General features: G+C 34.7%; 1 protein-coding gene across 1 annotated transcript in view; it reads left to right on the top strand.

Moving 5' to 3' along the window:
* The window catches only part of LOC120348856 (apolipophorins-like), a gene marked incomplete at both ends in the record, with an annotated part of 34,766 nt that extends 24,000 nt beyond the window's left edge, over positions 1 to 10,766 (top strand). The window contains 7 exon segments of the mRNA XM_039430076.1: positions 149 to 336; positions 1,625 to 1,882; positions 2,997 to 3,190; positions 4,611 to 4,760; positions 6,198 to 6,425; positions 8,605 to 8,906; positions 10,637 to 10,766. Of these exon segments, the coding sequence (XP_039286010.1) occupies positions 149 to 336; positions 1,625 to 1,882; positions 2,997 to 3,190; positions 4,611 to 4,760; positions 6,198 to 6,425; positions 8,605 to 8,906; positions 10,637 to 10,766 (1,450 nt within the window).
* Between the last annotated feature and the right edge of the window lie 3,343 nt (positions 10,767 to 14,109).

Below are 14,109 nucleotides of genomic sequence, written 5' to 3'. Positions count from 1 at the left end.
TCATTATCAGCATGGAACTATGAGACTAGATTTAATATATTTCTACTTTAAACAGACAATAATTGCAGAGCATGGGTAACACCAGCTCGTTCACAATCTTATTGTATTATTCAATTTGATGGGAAATATTTGATATTATTCTTTGTAGATTGACTACAAGAAACACGCCACATTCCTGGACGCAGAGGCAATCTACCCGACCGGTCTGGGTTTCCCGCTGAAGGTGAGCACCCGAGGTAGCAGTGCCATGCGACTCAAGGTCGACGGCAAGTTTGATCTGCCCGCCATGCTCAAGGACCCCAAGAACGCCAACCTCGACTTTGAACTTATTCCCAGGTGAGTTGTGACTATAGTTTTGTAAAACAAGTTGAGACTTGGCCCTCCATCCGAAGAAATTACAGGGTTGCCAAATCGTGTAAAATTGCAACTTTCTCAAATTTCCAATTCAACGTCAGAATTGGATGTATAATATAATCATCCCCGATATCCTAGTAGTGCTAAAAAGTTTCAGGGTTGAAGTATTAAAAGGAAATTTAATTTTTATGATAAAATTGGAAACATCGCTAAGATTTGTTTTTCTTTTGAATATCACTTCTCTCAGAATCATGTAGGGTCGTAATGGGTAATAATTTTATATCAAAAGAACGGGGAGACTGTCTCCTTTCTATTGGTATCTGGATAATTTTTATCCGACCCATAGTTATTTTTCAATTAATAATTATGTTCGTCAATGTCGATACATTTCGAGCAGAAAACATGAAATTTTCGACATGCTAGAAACTTTTTTGTTTCAAAAGATAAGTAGGTGGTGAAAGCGAGAAAGTTTCTCAGAAATAATTGAAATTATTTTTCCAATTGTCAAACTACACGAAGAACGTATTTTGGCCTCTCAGAAGTTTCAAAGTCAAGGATAGCGGCTGAATGGTGAGCCACTATATGCTATCAATAGCTGGGATCAACAAAAACGAAATACAGAACGATTGATAAATTCAGCAACTGCAAGCCAGATGATCATAATAATCCAAACCTTGTTTCATTACAGCCTTTTTAGAGGCAATCAGCTGCTTACGTTTGAAATAATTCAGTCAAATATCTTGTAAATTGCCAGCCTTCAGCATACAATTTGGTACACAATGCATACCATGCAGCCGCTATCCTTGACTTTGAAACTTCTGAGAGGCCAAAATACGTTCTTGGAGTAGGTTTGACAATAAACAGTTTATCGGAGATTGACAATGGTATAATAACTGAAACCGGTCTTTCTAAGTATCAATAAATCTGTGGTTTTTGACAATTTCTTAGTCTTTTTCATTCAATAATATTGATCCTCAACAACTTTCTGGCAATCTATACAATGCAATACCTACACTAAGTGTTTTTTGTCATTTTAATCCAAATTCATAAATTTGAATAAATGAAAATATCATTAGTACCATCAAAGTACCATTTTATATTTTATTAGTGCATAAAATGGTTCGATTCCACTGCTGACTCAATCAGTTGTATCTCCAGGTTATTATTATGAGCTCGATGTTTATTCCAGAGAAGAAAGGAATACTTTTTCTGTGTGTTGTCTTCTCTAATTTCTTGTCCGTCAACTAATTGCTGTTTCTGTCACCCACAGCGCTGCCATCGAACTGAGCGGTCAACTGACCTTCGACGCGTACGTGGTGGAGTCCGGCGCCCGCATTGCTGGTAACATCCACTCGGCCACCGGGTCGTCGGTGAGTGTGCGTCTGCTCGAGGGCCGCGGCGTCGACGTCAAGTTCGGTCTGCCCGTCAAGAAGCAGGAGGTCGTCAACTTCAAGTCACACTACCACACTGTTAGCCGCGAGCGTGGACACATGCGCGTCGAGACGCCTATCAAGTTCAGCGCTAGAAAGTGAGTAAAACCACAGAGAAAAATATTATTATTATGAATTGTACAAAAGAACTTGACGTTCAAAATACTATTGACTGATCGTGAGCTTGTACCGTACTAAGAATGTATATAAACTGAACTCATTATTTTAGAGATGTTTAAAACTCATTTTCTTAGTAGAAAATTGCAACAAATCCACAAAAATGATGTATCTTTACTTTGAGAAAACATACCAAATTTGATACATTCTTTATATAGGGCTGAATGAAAGTTTTATTGCATAGAATTACTAGTACTATACCCTTAATATTACTATTAATTTATTAAATGATACACAAAACACAATTCATTGAAATGATTGGAGAAGGACCAACAGGCACAGCCCAAAGCTGTTCCTCCCCCAAAATTCGATTCATACACAAGTCCAAAAAGTATATTATGCTTCATTTACTTTTGGATTTGAGTCTAATTTTTAGTTTAAACACTTATTGGAAGCAAGACATTTTGGATTAAGATTGCTTAAACCCAAATTAAATAATGAAATTACACTTACTAATCATTTAAACTGTAAAATAATGAGTTACTCTGAAAAATTAGAAACAAACTTATTTGTTAGAAGCACAGCACAAACTATTATCATAGAGAAACGATAGCATAAGTAGATATCCCATGGTATAGGGCGTTTATGTCGCAACTCTTACTGTTATCTCAAGCCGATAGCTCATGTAATTCTTTCCCGTGAAGCTGTGTGACACTGGTAGTCTCTCATATTGTGCCGTTTATACACTCTCACCCCAACAAAACAGTGAAATTCGACAATAATCAACAGTAATCGGCTTGAGATAACAGTAAAAGTTGCGACATAAACGTCCTATACCATGGGATATCTACTTACTCGTACGCTATTGTTTCTCTATGCCATTATCCTTACTGATGACTATACTATTTTTTATTCCTTTGATACACGACTAGTTTCGGGTATTCGTCCCATCATTATTTTTTGTACTATATGGGTACTATAATAATATAATAATAATTATTATCATAATAATATAGGTACCTTTTAATTATAGTTGTTATATCTCTTCTTCGTAGAATATAATATTCATTTCTCTTTTTCTCTCTGTCTGATTAGACAAGAATACAAGGGCTGCTTCGACCAGCTGGAAGAGCTGATTGGTCTGACTTTCTGCGGTGACGTCAGCTTCCCCTGGGACGGCAAGAAGGCGTTGAGCCCCGCCTACGGCACCACCACACTCTCCGCTCGCATCGAGAAGGATGACGACTCCCTCACCACATACCACTTCAAGGCCTACTTGAACAACAAAGGTCGGTTGCAATACTCTCATAATTTTATAATTTCCATAAATCAATTAGATGTTCCCCTTCATGATGTTATAGTGAGGTCCATGTTGTAATGACAAGGTGCGTACAGATTTACGCGCCGCAAACATGAGCAATTCACTTTTAATCAGCTGATGCCAAAGTTTTTATATCTGTATCTTACAGTTTCTGTAAAAATACAGATATAGTCAGCTGATTAAAAGTGAATTGCTCATGTTTGCGGCGCGTATATCTGTACGCACCTACAGTGTTTGATTAGCAATGGCATTACTATCCTTGTCTATCATTCAACAAAGCGGATAGCGCTATCTCTTTCTCGCTTTGCTCTGTTGCCATATCGTCTTTTAACAATGTAGAATTAAAAATTAATTAACAAAATATTTAATATTGATTATGAAATAATTATTAAAAATATAAAATATAATTGAATGAAAAAGACTAAGAAATTGTCAAAAACCACAGATCTATTGATACGTAGAAAGACCGGTTTCGGTTATTACACCATTGTCAATCTCTGATAGACTAGAACTAAATTTATCAGAGATTTACTGAGTTTCTAAGTATCAATAAATCTGTGGTTTTTGACAATTTCTTAGTCTTTTTCATTCAATATGAATAATTACAACAATATCAACTTCTCAACTACAAGAATTAACAGTTAATATTACATTAATAAACCTGTATCAGCCACCGTCTATAGAAGGCATTGACAAGACAGAGTATCGACAACGTTGTTCTCCTATCTTTCTCCACTGCCATTATAACGTGGACCTCACTATATTTGGTTGAAGAAGGATGACAACTAATTAACCTTCTACCACTTTCATTAAACAATAATTTGCTTGAACAAATAAGGTTTGTTGCTCTTATTTGGGGGTAAATTTGCTGGTTGGAAGTCAGTTTCGTTGAATATTTCAAAGTCAGTTATCAAATTGGTTTGGAGTCAAGAATGATTGGAAGGAGATATTTGTATATTTGAAAACGCATCAAACAATAATTGAGAAATGTATATTGTAACGTCGTATATTTTGTATTTGAATGATAATCTCCAAGTTCTGTTGAATTTTTGTCATTCAGTTTATTTTTTACTTCGTGAAAATTATGTTTAATGGATCAAGTCTGTTTACACTCTAATAAAAATACAACGATCACAGATATATCATAAATAGCGCTGCATTGAGATGAAAACTGAATTATTAGAATCTTTCATAATCGTAGCAAGAACAGCATATTATATCATTGAGAAAAAATAAAAAAGCTGGATCGATTCCAAGCTAGTAAGATAATATATATTGTTAATCACTATAGAACTATGACATTGATATAATATCTTTTAAATACTATAACAAGAAATGTTTTTGTTTGTTTTATCACCAAAACTCATCTGTCCATATTATGTTGACAGATCCAAACAAGGCCGAATTTGAAATCCTTCTGGACACGCCCAACTCAAAGACTAACAGGAAGATCTCGTTCAACCTTGACCTGGCTCAAGCACCCAACAAGCGTCTCAGTGCCGTTCTCACCTCACCATGGAAGGCACTATCGCTTGAAGGTAATACGAGTATTATAACATTTCTATGCTTCGTCAATGCCCTCAGTTTCTATTACTAGAATTTAATAATGTTTTTCGGTGGTAGCATTCGGCCATATTGAATTGATTTCTCATGTCAATCAATGTAAAAACAGTCAAATAATGATGCATTCAATACATCACGTCTACAATTAACATAAAAGCTTCTTGGAAAAAAATTCTTTGGATGAAGTATTCCAAACTTATATTCCTCTTATCTCCTTAATCTATATTATTTAATATATCTTGCTCGATTTTGAATTATTTTTATTTTCTGTCCAATCTGTATTGTTCCATAGATATTCAATTTAATTATTGCATTTGGTCAAATCACCATCCCCGTATAAAGGTTTGCTGTTCATTTATTTATTTATTTTATTCACAATCACAAATCATAAATTAAAATATGATTGGGAGAAGACAACAGGCATAGCCCAAAACAGTCTTCTCCCAAATTTTTACAAATAAAAGTTTCAAAAAAGAATGAGGTTAGATTTCACTTTTCACTTCAAAAAGTCCAATTTGTTCATGAAAATCGTGAATTTCTTTTCTTTTATAGAGGTTGATTTTCACGAATCAGTATCCGCAACCAGTACAAAGAAAATATTCCTTCCATGAGTTCTAATAGAACAAAGTCGGGCTGAGCGACAGCTCTTATGAGTGAAGTTCTTATGGAACTTCATAATTCCATAAGAAATAATGTCAATAATATTTTCACTGTACTGTATAAGTAGTACACTTATGTGTGAAGATTTTCCTTTACTCCTATTTATTTCTAGACTGATTTACCTTCATCTCCAACTTCCGCTTTGATTTACCATCCTCTAAATAATTATAATTTGTATCTTTTTACTGTACTGTAAATCATACATTTTTTTCTTTAAATCTGATCCACCTTCTATAGTGAGGTCCACGGTATAATGGCAATGGTATTGCTATCCTTGTCTATCGTTTAACAAATCGGTAGCGCTATCTCTTTCTCGCTTTGCTCTGTTGCCAGATCGTCTTTTAACAAAGGAGAATTAATAATTAATCAACAAAATATTTCATCTTAATTAAGGAAACTCATTATTAAATTTTGAAAAAAATAAGTTATTGCTCAATAAAATTTAATTGATTATTTTAAACGATAATGAACAGTTAATATTACATCAATAAACCTGTATCAGCTACTGTCTATAGAAGGCATTGACAAGACAGAGGATCGACAACGTTGTTCTCCTATCTGTATCCACTGCCATTATAACGTGGACCTTACTATAGTTTTGTTTTTACTATTTTCTACTTGATTTTTATGTATGGTACCTTGTATTTTATATAATGGCACTCTCTTTTAGGTTCAGTTAAGGTAGCTTATTTATTCAATAGACGTTTTTTCTATTCTATTCTATTTTTAATTATTTAATTCGTTTTTGTTAGGCCAAATCACCAACACCGACAAGGAAGGCTCAGTTTTCGTGAAGATCGTGCACGACGGAACCGAGTACTACGCCAAGGCCGGAGTCAACATTGACGGAGACGAGAACCACAAGACGCTGAAACCCATGCTCGAGTACAAGGCTCCCGAGTTCGAGATGAAGAAGAAGGGTCTCATTGGATTCAAGGGAGGCAAAGCCGACAAGGGACAGAAGGCTGTGGCTGTTGAAGGTGGGTTCTAGGAGGCATTGACTTAGAAAATAATACTTATTCACTCCTATTTACTTATTATACTTTCAGGCAAAGGTCAGAAGGCTGTGGCTGTTGAAAGTGAGTTCTAGGAGGGCTTGACTTGAAAAACAATACCACAGAATAAATACAGAATGGAAACTGTCAATCAAACGCCTATCCAACCAATGCTTTCTACATGGTGCAAATACTAGACACGTCACGTGACCTTAGGAAGTTCCAATCCTGGTCTTCTGATTGGCTCACGGCAGTGAACGAGATCAATTGATCCGGATCAGTAAAGTGATCCGAACCTCCCATCGATACTATTACAATGCGGAACTTTCTAACAAGATGGCGGATTTTTGCGCCAGGGTACTAGCCGAGTTTCCATACACATCTACAAGACAGATGATTGTAGTAGTGTTTGCATAAGTAATATCGGGGGACCGAGCTTTGCTCTGGAGTGTAAAAGCATAGAAAATTTGTAACGAAAGATTGAATTTATAGTTTATATTTATCTATTAATTTTCTCTGTATTTTTACAGTTATATGAGGAGGCACAACAGCTTATACCCAAAACTGTCCTTTTCAAATTTATACGACAATCCAAATCAAAATCCAGGTTGAGCTACTATCACTCATCAAAATAACAATAATTTATTCACTCTTCAAAAAACAAACACATCATCAATTAAAATAGATATACTTTGAATTCGATTTAGAATGATTTAATGTATCTTTCCATAGCAATAGATGCTCTTTTGTATCTTCTCAAAAGCAACTTGTTGCATCCGAAAAGATACGCAAGGAGCTTCTAGGTGTTACATCCTTTTACCACAACACAGCCTATCAACTGACATTCGTTCAACAAGCTCTTTCCATTGTTGGTAATACGTTGCAACTCTCTCTTTAATGAAGAATCTCTGTGTGTAGGGAGCTTCCTCCAAGAAATCTAGGGTCTCTGAAGCCTGATGTTTCTGCAAATGCCTGTAGAGTATAAATGAGTGAGTGAGTAAGTGAATGAATCAGTGCCATTTCGCTTATATATATATTCATAGATTTTGCTACACATTTCTTGATGCAAATTTCATGTAGAATCTATGGTCTTCGGCTGGTACACCTTTCGTGGGACACTCTGTATATAAGTGTAAATTGTATTTTGAAAAGTGAAAGTGACATAACCAACATTTTGATTTGGACAGTATAGTATAAATTGCAATTGGGACAGTTTTGGGCATGAGCCTGTTGTGCCTTTCCTCATGTTAAGTATTTGTTCACAATGTGATGAATAAATAAGCCAGTATATATTGTAATCTGCTGCCGTGCTACCAATTTCTCCTAAATAGGTTGGATAGCATTTCACACCTATTAACCTACAGGAAGTTATCGGCTCCAAAATGGTAGATTCTTGATAAACTATGAATGGATCTATCGCCTATGAATGAGAAATCCAGTTTTCAGAGCAAACCAACTTATAATCTTCAGAAGAATTTTGGCAATATACAACACAAATCCACAAAAATAATACCTTACACACTTAGCATCTAACATCATTACAGGCTAAATACTTATCCTTTATATAGTGGAAAAACAATGGCTATAGGCTTGTATACACACAAAACAATTTAGACAAAATTAGAACACCATAAAACTGTTCAAAACTCAATTTAAAACATTAAAAATTCACTTAAACAGAAAAAATATTCAGAGAAACAAAAACCAGAACACATAGCCAGCCACCATTTTTTTAGAGAGAGCCTAACAAGTACAAGCAAAGTCCCACCTCAAAATCAGTGTCGACGTCATGAACACATCACCGATATTAAATTCCAAAAAATTATAAATTACAAGTTTAGAATTTACATTTTACATTTGTTCTCAATAAAACTTATTTCGAAACTGTTATTTTAAATTTATATATATCCTCTATATTATAATGATCTATTATCTGTTAATTCGTTACTCAGTTTCGGTGATACCATGGAATGTGCAACACAATTATTTACGATAAATTCTTAGTTAAAAAGTTGTCCGCATATCGATTACTCTGATATTTACTATCAAGTTTTATAGATCTCGAATTGAAGATTCGATTTTAATCGAGAAAAAATGTAATATTACACTGCATAAATAAAGCATTCAATCAATCAACCAATCAATCTGCTTGTTGTTTTGGCAGGTATAATCAAACTGGACAAGGACCCGGCCAGCGGTAAGCGCACCTACACTCTGCAATCGGTGAAAGTGTCAACCGGTCGCAACCAGTTTGTGTTTGACGGCACCCTCGTGCATGACGACACCCACCTTGACACCGATCTGAAGGTGTCCGCCGACAAGGAAGTGTACAAGATTGTGTCAAAGTTGGCGAAGACAATCTCGGCCACTGAGAAGGCGGGCAGTGCCTACATTGAGTTCACGCCCACTCAGAGTCCCGACCTTGGGTTGGTGGTTGACTGGAAGGGCAAGAAGACCCCCTACACTGTGAGTATTATTCGGCAATTCTGTGTTGTTATTTTTCATAAAACCTGATTTCAAACTGTTCTTACAGCTTTATGCACGATCTACGTTAACTAATCTACTATCAATATCATTCCAAATAAAATAATTAAATAAATCTCAAATTACACAAATCTACTTTCCAATCTGTTTCATATGTTCACTACCATGCATGCAACATGCGACTCTCACAACAATTCAATGGATATCATAATAAACCATGCATAGTTCAATTTATAACCGTGCATCCTATTATATTAAGCGAGTAATTTATGTATATCTATTTATATTTCCATATTTTTATTTTTGGTTATTTTTATATCTGGTTATCTATGTTCAACGGATCTCGAAATCGGCTCTAACGATTTTCACGAAATTTGGAACATAGTAGGTTTATGATATAAAAATTCGATTGCACTAAGTCTCATTCTTGGGAAAACTCGCTGAACGACTTAAAGGATGATTCATCCTTGGCTGAAACAGCAGAGACTTTCGTCGTCTGTGGATAGTAAAAAAGTGAATGAGCGAGTGATTCTGTGGAAAATCAAAATATCGCATCCCCGAAATTCATAAGCTGACGTATAGCCAGCTGTGGAACATAAACACGATCATTTTAGAGAATGGTGTTCTGTTTATCAATAACTAAAAATAACGAGTGAAGCTCGGTGCCACGATATTAACTTGTTTTATTCCTGTTTCAAACCAACAGCTGATCAATCTCAATTTAAACTAAGATTATGCATAAATGAGAAGTATTTCAGTTCTTCAAGATTTCAGTTCATTTAATACCTATTCTATCACTTCTTGAGATACTGAAACAAATGGGAAGTTGTGCCGTTCAGTTCTTCAAGTCTTTTGGCATCATTTTTTCGTTGCAGGCTGGTTTCAAGATTCAAGATTTATTTATTTATTGTAGAAAACAGTTGTACAAATGCGAGTATCGTCATAAATCAAACATAATAAATACAAAGTATTTACATTCAAATAAATAAAAATTCAAACACAACCATACAAACAGCAAACAGAATACCCTCAATTTGGAAACTCCTCTTTCCTATATGGACATATTTCTATTAAACACTTTTGTATGGTTCTCTAAAAATTACTCACTTCTAGCTCCTTTAAATGTGCAGGAAGCTTATTATAAGCTGTTATACCAAACTCCTTGAAGCAGTTCAGTAACACACAGCTAAAACACACGCCATTGCATACTAATTGGGGATTAATGATAGGGAGAATTTAGTTGAGGTTTGAAGTTTATATTGGTGGTCGGGTTTTTGCCTTTGAATGGCAATATGCAGATATCACTCATATTTTTTGATAACTTTAGAATTATAAATATATGATGCTGTATCCAGTAGACTTTTTTAAAGGAGCAGGAAATTGATGAACTGAAAACTTGACGTACAGAAATCTTCTACCCGGGCTGGTTCTTGATCAACTGAGATCTTGTTGTAATGGATGTCACCCAGTTATGGGTTCGCCTGTTTCTCCTCTCTCTCTCCCAATTATTAAAATGATAATGAATGAATGGTGATGATGATGATAATGATGAATGCTTGTTTTATGAATGAATTGAAGAATGGTTTATTATAGTTTGGATTAACGTAATAAAGTCCCGTATTCTTTTTCCAGTAACTATAATATTAGAGATAATGGAATGTTGTACGAATATAGGAATAAATTAACAATATTTGAAATGTTCATTTTTCCAGGTTGAGAACGATCTGACCGTTGTTCACGGACACGACCCCAAGAGCACCGAATCCAAGATTACCATCCACCAGTTCGTCAAGTTCTGCTTTGAGAAGGAGAAGCCATTCGAATTCGCCACCAAGAATTCAGGTGAGAGTCTCATCAAATTCATCTTTCATTATTTTCATCAGTCGATACTTATTTTCTCATTTATTCAATACAGTACAATCATCCTATGACTCTTTTTCGTTCCTCTTGCATTGTTGACTCTTTCGTTCATTCTTGCCTTCTAAGTTATGAAGCCAAAACAACTACTGTTCTCTGTTCATTTCATTCTTTCTTTTAAATATTCTTCTTTACTTTGTTATGTGGAATGAGTTGGAATTAATAACACACTTCAACAATACGATCTTCTTTGTTTACAAACATAACAAAATTAGATGGAACATCCACTAGTGAGGTCCACGTTATAATGGCAGTATTTGATCAACATTGGTGTTGCTATCCTTGTCTATCATTCGACAAAACAGCTAGCGCTATCCTCATCTAGCTCTGCTAGATCGTTTTTAAACAATGTAGGAATATGATTAATCAACAGAATATTTCATTTCAATTATGGAAATCTATTATTACATTATTCCAAAATATATAAAATATTGTTGAAAGGATAAGACGTTGATGTTGTCAATACCACATCAATGACTACAACATCAACGTCTTATTCTTTCAAATTATGGAGATATACCACATCTCCTTCCAGAAAATCAAATTAATAAATATTGTTTTGCAATTTTTTCATTATTTATTCAATTATCATATTTTATCATAAAAATATGACTTTAGCTTCCAAATAAATCATAGTGATTCAATTATTACTATTTTATTTTATTCTTTATTGATTCATACAATAAGTACATCATTAAAATGAAAGGGAAAGAAAAAATAAGGTAACCTTGTGTTATTCCTCTCTCAATTTCAGATAAGGAAATTTATTTGAAATTGATATTATTTTGAAGCATTTCAAATAACTCATCACATATGAATATATATGGCTAAATTTAATGCAATTGAGTAATGATTCGGGTACTTCACAAATACTAGAGAGAAGCTTACAAATTAAGTGTTTTGTACTATATTATAGCTTAGTCGAGCATAGTACTAGCATAGATAAACAATAGCATAAGTAGATATCCCATGGTATAGGGCGTTTATGTCGCAACTTTTACTGTTATCTCAAGCCGATTATTGTCGATTTTTACTGTTTTGACCGGGTAAGAGTGTAACGGCACAATATGAGAGACTACCAGCGTCTCACAGCTTCACAGGAAAGAACTACGTGGACTATCGGCTTGATATAACAGTAAGAGTTGCGACATAAACGCCCTATACCATGGGATATCTACTTATGCTATTGTTTCTCCATTGGTACTAGTATATCTGAATGTTTTAACTTTCTAACATAAAATAAACAATAGATAATAAACCACTGGAAAATTATAAATTATAATGATAGAAAAATAATAAATCGTTAATTAGAGCAGCGAAGAAAACAAAATCGAGATAGAAACCTGAGCTCAAAAACTTTTGCTCGAACCGTTTCGCCGTGATCACAGCTGTTACGACACAATGTATAACGACTGTTAATGTGCATGCATGTTCTACCGTTAGTGATCAGTCTTGAATACGTTTGAAATACGCGTGTTCTTCAATGATTCAATGATTCTATTACAGCCAGAAAATACATACAGTACATTAGGCCATGTCATCATACAATTATTATTATTATTATTATATTTTTGTTGTGTGAAGCCACAAATTCTGAGCAGTACTCGAGTGGCATGCAACATGTCATTCTAAGAATGGAGTCACATGAATGCTCTAAAACACTCCTCAATGGTATAAGGACAAGCCTCTGCTTGTCCTAATTATCTTTAATACGAATAAATTATAGCTGCTACACATCCTTATATCCTCAGGAATGCAATTAAAACACTTGAGTCCTGAATAATACGGTCCCTTTTCGAGAAGAGTCAGTCTAGGGAATAGGGAACTGGAATAATCCTGTATTTTTACCTCATGTTTCATAAGTATGACAAATTCGGTTAGCATTAAATATATTTTTGTTTTTGAACACAAACGACACAACTTCAAGGAAGTATATCGCTGGAACTATGAGTAGATGGAGTGCTTTGAATATGGTCTTATACAATAGAATTACAATAACAGTACATAAATAAAGATAATACACAACATGCAGTGCAAGAGCAAGCTTGAAAACTATTCGGGTTTTCATAGAAAATTACTGAAATAACAATGAACAATTACTAAACTACAATTCTATCACAGTCTATACAGCCTATTCTAATTCAAATATCTACCTCTTGGCGCACAGGCACCTTATCATATTATAAGTAGGGTACATATTACATTAATATCACATGACTTTTGTTGAATCTTCAGGCTAAAGTGCTGGAGAACAGTGTTGAACTCCATGCCAAACGCGAGATCCCCAGCGACACCAAGTCGAAGCTGACCAACTGGCTGGAGATCAAGCCGGGCGGCAAGTATGTGTTCAACGCCAATGTCATCCACAACTTCAAGCGAGAAAACTTCCACAATCACATCAGCGCTGACATCAAGATGCCCACTGATCCCAAGTCTGCCAAGTGAGTCACTCAACATCAAATCTTAATTTGTGTTATATTTTGTTAATTTTATAGGCTCAAGTTGATTACATATTTGTTCTATTTTGTTATTCTCGTAAGAACGCTGAACACAGGAAGCAAGCTGCTACGGGAACGCGGAATTGAAAATTTTCGGAACTCGAAATAATGTTCATGATATTTCCAATTCCGTGTTCTCGTGACAGATAGTTAGAGCTTAGTTGACGCTACTGTTGTCCCTGTATGCAGGCAGATTTAGGCTCAGAACATTTTAGTTTGTCTGTCAAGTGAATGTCTTATATTTTTCATACTTTGAAAATAAATAAATATTATTATTATTATTATTCGTCCAATTTACCACCCACGGAAGAAGTATTTCGATATGTCAATAATTTAGTAAATTCAAGTCCTATTCAAATTATTTTTGAAAGCAAAATACATAAAATCTATACATAATAATACTGAGACACTTAACTCATCTCGTAATGTGATTCAAATTCATTGAGTATGCGCAAATGCTGAAGAGTTTGCTATTGAATAGGTGTTTGCTCTGGTCAGAAATAAATAAGTCGTAGACTCAGGATTCTATTAATATGTTCATGAACTATAAATCATGGACTTGAAACAGTTTGCGCCGTTTTCACAGTGCCAGTTTTAACGTATTCTCAGTTTTGAACTTAATTAAATCCATATCAAGTCTCGTATGCTATAATGTGTTTCATTTTGAGATTGAACTACCAGCTGATTCAATTCACTTGAAGTATTCACTGTGCAAACGGCCCTGAATCAATCCATGAATTTGCATAAACAATGACTTAGGCTTAAGCTGC

Source organism: Nilaparvata lugens, chromosome 6 (assembly GCF_014356525.2).
Source record: "Nilaparvata lugens isolate BPH chromosome 6, ASM1435652v1, whole genome shotgun sequence".
NCBI classification, from domain to species: domain Eukaryota; kingdom Metazoa; phylum Arthropoda; class Insecta; order Hemiptera; family Delphacidae; genus Nilaparvata; species Nilaparvata lugens.
This window is presented reverse-complemented; position numbering and strand designations above follow the sequence as displayed.